The sequence below is a fragment of the Ictalurus furcatus genome, chromosome 4 (assembly GCF_023375685.1).
Source record: "Ictalurus furcatus strain D&B chromosome 4, Billie_1.0, whole genome shotgun sequence".
NCBI lineage: Eukaryota > Metazoa > Chordata > Actinopteri > Siluriformes > Ictaluridae > Ictalurus > Ictalurus furcatus.
The window spans coordinates 27,817,345-27,826,202 of NC_071258.1; the positions used below are offsets into that span (position 1 = coordinate 27,817,345).

General features: G+C 39.1%; 1 protein-coding gene across 1 annotated transcript in view; it reads left to right on the forward strand.

The window, feature by feature from the left end:
* The first annotated feature begins 612 nt into the window (after positions 1–612).
* The window catches only part of pclob (piccolo presynaptic cytomatrix protein b), a 75,939-nt gene continuing 67,693 nt past the window's right edge, over positions 613–8,858 (forward strand). The window contains exons 1-4 of the mRNA XM_053622284.1: positions 613–1,235; positions 2,330–3,109; positions 3,232–4,500; positions 4,744–5,730. Coding sequence (XP_053478259.1) covers positions 1,218–1,235; positions 2,330–3,109; positions 3,232–4,500; positions 4,744–5,730 — 3,054 coding nt within the window. The 5' untranslated portion in view covers positions 613–1,217. The remainder of the gene's footprint in view (positions 1,236–2,329; positions 3,110–3,231; positions 4,501–4,743; positions 5,731–8,858) is intronic.

Sequence of the window (8,858 nt, forward strand, 5' to 3'; positions counted from 1 at the left end):
AGTCCATGTGCTCATTTATATTACTTTTCTGGGCTAAATTTTCAAAAAAGTATCACTGCACAAATAAAAGATGTAAATGGTAGACTAAGCATCATATTTAACACAGTGATCTAAATTTTATAAAGCTGTTGGGAAACTCCTGGGTCATCAACATGATAGCATCAGGTGGTAGTTGGTGTGGTAAAAATGCCTAGGCCAGGAGAGTTAAAATTGTTTTATTGGAATTGAGTGGAGCGGGCATGGTGGCTTAGTGGTTAGCATGTTTGTCTTATACCTTCAGGCTTAGGGGTTCGATTCCATTCTAATATATTGCATTGCATTGAATTTGCATTATTTACTTTCTAATCAACAGTCAACTTTCAAGTTTATTTATTCAGTAATTAATAACTTACAATAATTATGTCAACAAAATTCTGTTAATCACTAAACAGGGTAAGAAATGGTTATGTTTGGACTGCCAGAAGCAGCAAGCACCGGGGCCTCCACTTATACAGCCTCAACTAGAGACAAACAAGGTAGCTCTGCCAGCACCAAAGCAGAAAGCTCAAACTACATATGATCCACAAAAGAAGCCAAATCTGTCAGTTGATGCCACAATAAAATCTGTTGAAGTTGTAAAAGAAGAGAATAAATCTAGTCCATCGGAGTCACAGAAACCCATTGCTGTTCAGACAGCACAAAAATCCTTTCCTGACACACCTGCTATACTAAAAAAAGCTGACACTTCAAAGGAGGAGACAAGCTTTTTGAGTGTTGCCGGTGCTAAGTCACCATCTCCTCAGCCTGATGTCGCTTCAGTTTCTGGGAAGGTTCGAGGCTTTGGCTCATCCTTATTTAGCTCAGCATCTAATTTGATTTCATCAGCTCTTCAAGATGAACCTTGTACCACACCACCAACTTCTAGAAAGGGTTCTACAATTCCTCAAAAATCTGAAAACGAAAAAAATGTTTCTCAAATATCAGAAGAAGACACTCCAACACCACGTACATCGCACAATGGGTCGATAGCACAGAAAGAAGAAGAAAAGACAGAACTGAAAATCACATCAGATGACCAGTCAACTGTGTCACCTTCTCTTGTCAAAAAAGATGATCATCTCAATAAGCCTCTTAAACCTTGTCCACTGTGCAAGGTGGCTCTCACAAAAGATCCACCCAACTATGACACCTGCACTGAATGTAAAACCACTGTGTGTAATCTTTGTGGATTTAGTCCTATGCCACCACAAACTGAAGTAAGTTAATATCATTAACCTAAACACTAAATCAGCATTGTGTACTATTATGACCATATTTTTAATTGAGTTAGGCATGTGTGGCGTGGGATTTGCCAACAACAGAGGAATGTCTCTGTTACATGTGATTCTGACCTTGAACCTAAGTAGATTTTTCTTGCATGATATCAGCTCGAGTCAGTGCCATTTTAAGTCCAGAGCCACTGTTTGACAGATTTTCTAAACATAATATGTGCCCCTGAAATTCATGGTTGGGCTGCAAATACAGTCACGAAAAATTTAATGGCATTCAGGGGCAATACTGAATGGATAAATATGACATCATCAATTAATTAAATCTATTGTCCCTGTAAGGTCCATGCTAATTGGAGACATTGCTTATCACGAGTACTTTTTTGTGGATAAAATAATTAAGTTAAAAAATGTTCTGTAGGGCAGAAAATCGAATCAATAACAAAAAATTTATTAATGATTTTATTAATTTGACAAATCAAAATAAAAAGTTAAAACGTGATAAAATAACCTATATCCTGCATGTACATTACAACTTCATGACCATCTTGACTTCATGATTTAGTATGTCATAGCTACATTACGCTGTGTGTATTAACCGTCTGTACACAAATAAGTAAATAAAATAACAGTAGAGACAATATTTTAACTCCAGCCTCACCTCCTGTACTTCTAGATCATCATACAAAAATATAGCTATTTTTCTAAATAAAGCTTCCATGATGTGCTGGATCAAGTGCCATTTTATAAGGTGCTGAATAATAAGAGTGGAAGCTATATTGTTAAATTCTAAACTTTTATTTGAAAACTAAGAAAAATATATGCATGTAATTTTAATAATCTGAATAATCAGAGTAAGCAAATGATGTAGCTGCTTGCACTCTGAATGTGGAGAACTTTCCCCATGCAAATAATGACATTTGAGCTTAAATCTGACCTTAAAATAAACTTACAATGCTACCTCTGAATATATGATGAGAAAAATCATATGTATGTCTCTCCATAATACAGCTATTGAGCCAGCACATGTATTAATACAGTTTTTGGTATGTATACCATTAATTTATGTTATGGCCCTACAGATGAAAGAATGGCTTTGTTTGAACTGCCAGATGCATCGAGCACCAGGGGCTCCATCTATACAGCTTCAGCAACATGCTAACAAAGTACCACCACCAGCTTCACCACAACAGAAGGCAAAATCTCTTGTTGGAAAGCCAGAGGAGAGACCTACTCAAGTAGAGACAAAGAAATCCATTTCAACACCTTCAAAACAACAACCCATTGCTCCAACACCAAAAGTTGAACCTTCAAAGAAGGAGCCCGGCTTCTTTGGATTTGGTGGTGCTCGTTCTCGATCTCCATCTCCTCAGCCAGCTGTCTCTGCGGTTTCTGGAAAAGTTCTAGGCTTTGGTTCTTCTCTCTTTAGCACAGCATCTAATTTAATTTCTTCAGCTGTTCATGATGAGCCTACAACACCACCAACACCTCATAAGGGTTCTGTTACTTCTTCCACTTCTGTAAAGACCACACCAGCAACTCCTCCTACTTCTCAGAAACAATCTGTAGAGCCAGAAAAATATCAGACTAAAGACACCAAAACTCAAGCCGAAGAGGAAAACACTCCTGCTGCAAAGAAACATCAGAATAAACTAAATGAAAAGCAAGTCAAAATGACTAAGGTAACAGATGAATATCCAAAAATGGAAGAAACTTCTAAGCATCAGAATGTTGCATGTCCTCTCTGTAAGATAGCACTTAATGTTGGATCAACTGAAACACCTAACTACAATACCTGCACGGAGTGCAAGGACACAGTGTGCAACCGCTGTGGATTTAACCCCATTCCCCATCAGACTGAGGTAAGATATTTGTCCGTTTGCATTTTCAGTGTATTTGCAGTCACTGCATAAATTGATTAATTCTACATTTTACACATTTCCAATTTAAAATAGAATGAAATGAGTGACTTGTTTCTTTATAGGTTTATGAATGGCTGTGCCTAAACTGTCAAACACAGAGAGCATTAAAGGGAATTGAACCACAAGAACGACAAGCAAAACCAGATATTGTATCAACTTCAACAATGGTTCCAAGCAACATCATACCCAAAACAGCAACTGATGCTTGTGAAACCAACAAAAAGGATCTAACTCAGGTTCAGGCATCTCAGAAAGATGTCCCTGCTGCAGATCAAAATAAAGTTTCTAATCTAACTCCTGTTCAAAATGATAACATTCCAAATACAGACACAACCCAAGTGAATGATGCTCTAATTGACATGGTAGTTAAAAAAGCCCAGAGAAAAGAAACTCTTGCTGACACTAAAGAGGGGACTCCAATAAAAGATATGCTGCCTTCTGAATCAACAGCTGTCATGGGGGATCAAAAATCTACAGTTCCTCAGAAAACTGGAATTGACCAAGAATCAACTGGAAAGACAACTGACAATAACTCAGAAATTCTGGAGAAACCTGAGCAATCGCAATCTAAATCCTCTGCACCAGAATTAGACAACTCAAAGCAGGAATCAAGCTTCTTTGGGTTTGGATTTGGCAGTACTAAATCACAATCTACACCAACCAAACCTGCTGACACAAGCACAGGGAAACTCTTTGGTTTTGGTGGTTTGACTGAGACACCCTTACCACAATCTGGCTCTTCTGTTTCTGGGAAGGTTTTAGGTTTTGGATCTTCCATCTTCAGCTCAGCTTCTAATTTGATCTCATCAGCTGTTCATGATGAGTCCGTCACAACACAACCAAGTTCTCGTAAGGGTTCCACAGTTTCCCAGACATCTGTCAAAACAGCCACACCACCCTCTTCCCGTAAAGGGTCAACAGTTTCCCAAGCATCTCTTAAAACAACGCCGACTTCTTGTAAGTTTTCTGCTGCTTCCCAGCCTTTCTTCAAGACCACCCCTACTGGAGACACTAAACCATCTGATTCACAAAAACAAGATGAAAAGGCAGCAGATGAAAAGTCAAAGATCAAGGTAGATGTAGCATCTTCAGAACCTGCCAAACCACCTGATTCACAGAAACAAACTGAAAAGACACCAGATGAGAAGTCAGAAGTCAAATCATCTGCTCCTTTGCAATCAGCCTCTAAACCAGCTCAGTCTAGTTGTCCTATCTGCAAAGTGAAGCTGAATGTGGCCTCTGAAGACCTGCCTAATTTCAACACTTGCGCTAAATGCAACAACAATGTATGCAATCAGTGTGGATTTGATCCCATGCCAAGTCAGACAATGGTGAGGAAATAATCTATGAGACATGCACTTGAAAATTTGTACTTCATTCATTCATTCATTTTAATGAATTAATAAATTATTGGTTCGTAAGGGTAGTGTTTAAATATTAAATAAAATCTGATTTACTCTGGCTGAAGTGCATAGTGCATTGATATGATCTCTGGTTTTATTATGAGTTTAGTGAGCATATTGATTAAAAATGAGCAGAAAGCATACACTGATTAAAATTATTCAAATTTACAGGTAAAACAATGGCTTTGCATGAATTGCCAGAAAGCAGAAGGAGGAAGAGAACCAATAGGAAGTTCCATGATACAGCCTCATCTGACATTGCCCAAAAAGGACAGTCAGTCACCAAATTCAGTGCACAAATTAGCTGAAACATCCACTGTATGTGTAGATGGGAAGACATCAATTCTCCCAGAAGCAGCAAAGACAGATCATCGACAGCCAAGCTTGAATGAAAATGTGCTGCCTCCAAAAAAAGAGCTGTCCCAACAAAAAGCACAAGAAGAGAAAGATCTAAAATCACAGAAACAGGTGACAAAAGGTACAGAGTCACCAGCCAGATCCACTCCACCCTCACAGGCTGAGGTTCCAAAGCAGCAATCAAGTTTCTTTGGATTTGGCGTCAGTACTGGTAATTCTCAAGCTACCTCTTCTAAATCCTCTGAATCGATGACTGGGAAGCTCTTCGGATTTACTGGATTGACTGAGACAGCCAGATCACGATCACCATCCCCACAGTCTATGACTAATGTTCCTGGAAAGGTTTTAGGATTTGGATCAACCATCTTTAGTTCTGCCTCCAATTTGATTTCATCAGCTCTTCAGGATGAGTCATCTCCACCAGTCTCTCGAAAAGGCTCTACAGTATCTCAATCATCTATACCAGCTACTTCTCGTAAGGGTTCTATAGTCCCCACTGGAGAGCCCAAACCTCCCATATCAAAGAGGCTAGATGACAAGCCAGTAGATAAGAAGACAGAAGAACTGAATTTGACCAAAGCCAAATTATCTGTTACTGAAAAGCAGGAAGCTATGCCTGAGCCTGTGGAAGTGACAACAATGCCTAAATCTCCTTCCAAAGCAAACCAACCAAACTGCCCACTTTGTAAGGTGGATCTTAATGTTGGCTCAAAAGAACTTCCCAACTACAATACATGCACAGAGTGCAAAGATATGGTGTGTAATCTCTGTGGATTTAACCCCATGCCTCACCTTGCCCAGGTAAGTCACTACATAATATTTTTGTATGCAGTCTGGTTTTCAAAACTTCTAATGTCTCTTTAAAGGGTCATGAAACCTCCCTCTTTCAGCTCAAATCTACCTCTCAATGTTTTTGAAAAAAGCAACTTAAATGGGCATGGATGGCTATGCGAAGAAGGGAGGGGGAGTGGGCATGGCAGGGAAAGCCAGTGGAGGAAGAGGGGGGCGAGCCTTCAGAACACTCACAATAAAGATGGATAGTGACAAAAAGTTTGCAGTGGCAGCAGTACACAGGTCTCTGATGAGGCTGAGGACTTCTCTCCTCCTGAATACCCAGGGCTAAATGGAGACACAATGGATAGGAGTGCAGGTCCTCTACCCTATCTATTTGAACCATTAGCCCCTGGTGTGACTATGGAGGAAAACAAAACAAAACCTGAGGCAGCGTGGATGGGAGAAGTGTCGGAATGGTAACTAGCTAGTAGGCTCGAGCTTTTCACAAATATAAAGGCGAAGGTTCTTCACTTCAACGCGGACTCTCGTTGCATAGTTTTGCACATGACCGCCTGCTCGCCCCCGTGGAGCTTTAAGCGGTTTACTTAGCTCGAAAGGCAAGTAAAACTGTCATGGTTAAAAATTAGACACAAACCTCATTTGAAGGGAAGGAAAAGTCATTGGGACTGAGTACCACATCATTGTGTAGACACAAACTGCTTTCATGAGCAAGTCCGAAATCTACCTTTCTCCAATTCTGACAGCTCTCCCAAGAAAACACACTCAAACAGTAACATCACTCAAGCAAACACTTGCGACCCATTTGAACACCTCTCTCATCTACTACATCTATAGTAAAGCACCACGTGCTGTCATGAATAATTAAGAGACAGCATCTTCTCATAGGATAAGAACACACAGACTCATCAATAATTACGAGACACGATACGCCATTGATGTACTATAGTACATTGCCACGTTAAATCCTGTGACGTGTGGCACAACGAGATTTTAAACCCAGAAGACGAAAATAGCGGTTAAAAGCTCAAAATTAACCAGTTTTCTCCTACAATTAAAATTAGTCGATGCTAAGATTGTCTTTTATGATGTGTGACACGAACAACTCTGTTAAAATCTCAGAAAATGCACTTTAGTGTTTCATGACACTTTAAAACATCTTGATATAGTGACTGAATTGTTTTAGATGTGCAAAAAGGAAACTGACAGCTGGCTGTTTAGATTATGTTATTGACAGATGTTTGTTTGAGAGCAGAAAAGCAAGTTTCAAGTGCAGAGTAATCAGATACAATCCTTATATAACATATCTTGGCAGTACTAAAGCTGAATTAGCATATGCACTCATAAATTTGTCTATATGGAGAAAGCATGAATTTAAAACTTTTCATTTGTTTCTTGTGATTGTTAACACATTACATTACAGGTGATTGATAGATTCCATATTTTGTTCTTTATCTATAATTGTTGAATATTCCGTTAGTGTACTTTTGAGGCTCAGCAGTGACTTCTTGTTTTGAGTATCAGAACATGTGAGTGATTGAGGGTTCATAGAAAGTGGAAGCTTTTTTCCTGGGTATTTTAATGACTCATAAGCATGTTCACAAAGCTTTCAGACAGCAGATCTGGAGTAGTGCGATCCTGTATAGCTCATAACATCTGTTTTACTCACCAAAACTCCAGATGGCTCTTATTATACTGTTGTGGTTTCAATTAGGACTTCACAAAGGTTTTAGATGAGAACAGGTGGCCAGTAAAAAATATGGTTATTCTTATTTATTCACCTTTCTCAGATAGCAACCATTGCTTCAGATCTTAGCAATACCATATGGTTCAGATGCAGGAAGAGTTGAATAATTTAAAGGATTATAATCCTTTGTTGATTGTAAACAGGCATAACAAACCAGTAAAAGAAATCCAATCCTTAGATGATTTCTACTGGGATGTTGACAGTGTTCATATACAGTATAAGCAGCATTTAATTTATATCTCTGAATGGTGACTCTGGTGAAGGGTAGCCGCTATGTATGGACTAAATGTGTCAGTTACATAACATGCTATCCAAAGATGGCTAAATGCAGCTCAACAGAGAGAGAGAGAGAGAGAGAGAGAGAGAGAGAGAGAGAGAGAGAGACTATATTAAAGTGATTGGGGGTTGTGCAGTGACATTAATGAGGTAGGATCTGCGTGAGTTGGAAGAAGTAGATGGCTGTCTGTGTGATATGCCACTAAACAGATGTGTGACATCTCTCTCATGTGTGCTTGTATTGGGGTGGGCAATTATGGCAAAAATATATCATGATTTTTTCAGGCTGGAACATGATCCACGGCCACAATTAATTTTTACAAGTTGTTTTTTAAGATGGTTTTGCAAATTACTGAACAGAGCAACCAAATTAAAAATATAATATATAATAAAATATAAAAATCATTAATAAAATAATTTAAATTATAGATCTACAAGAAACATAGCCCCAAAGAAAAAGAATAACAGAGATAACATAATAAAGTGCACTTCCCAATGAAATGTAAACATTCAAGCATGGGTGTAAATAAAATGTTAAATTGGTAAAATATATATTTTTTTAAAAAGACACTACCTCCACTAATGTCTTCAGTATTTAAAGTGTCGTGAAACCTCCCTCTTTCAACTCAAGTTTACCTCTCAATATTTTTGAAAAATGCAACTTAAAGGGCCGTGGATGGCTGTGCAAAGAAGGGAGGGGGAGTGGGCATGGAAGGGAAGGCAGGGGAGGAAGAGGGGGTGAGCCTTCAGAACACTCACAATAAAGATGGATAGTGACAAAAAGTTTGCAGGTGAGGCAGAGGACTTCTCTCCTTGTAAATCTCCAGGGCTAAATGGAGACACAATTGATAACGGTGCAGGTCCTCTGCCCTATCTATTTGCTTCATTAGCCCCTGGCGTGACTATGGAGGAAAACATAAAACAAAACCAGAGGCAGCGCAGATGGGAGAAGTGTCAGAATGGTAGCTACTTAATAGGCTCAAGCTTTTCACGAAAAAAAGGCAAAGGCTCTTCGCTTCAATACCGACTCTCGTTCAATGCGGACACATACCTCATTTGAAGGGATGGAAAAGTCCTCGGGACTTAGTACCGCATCATTGTGTAGACGCAAACT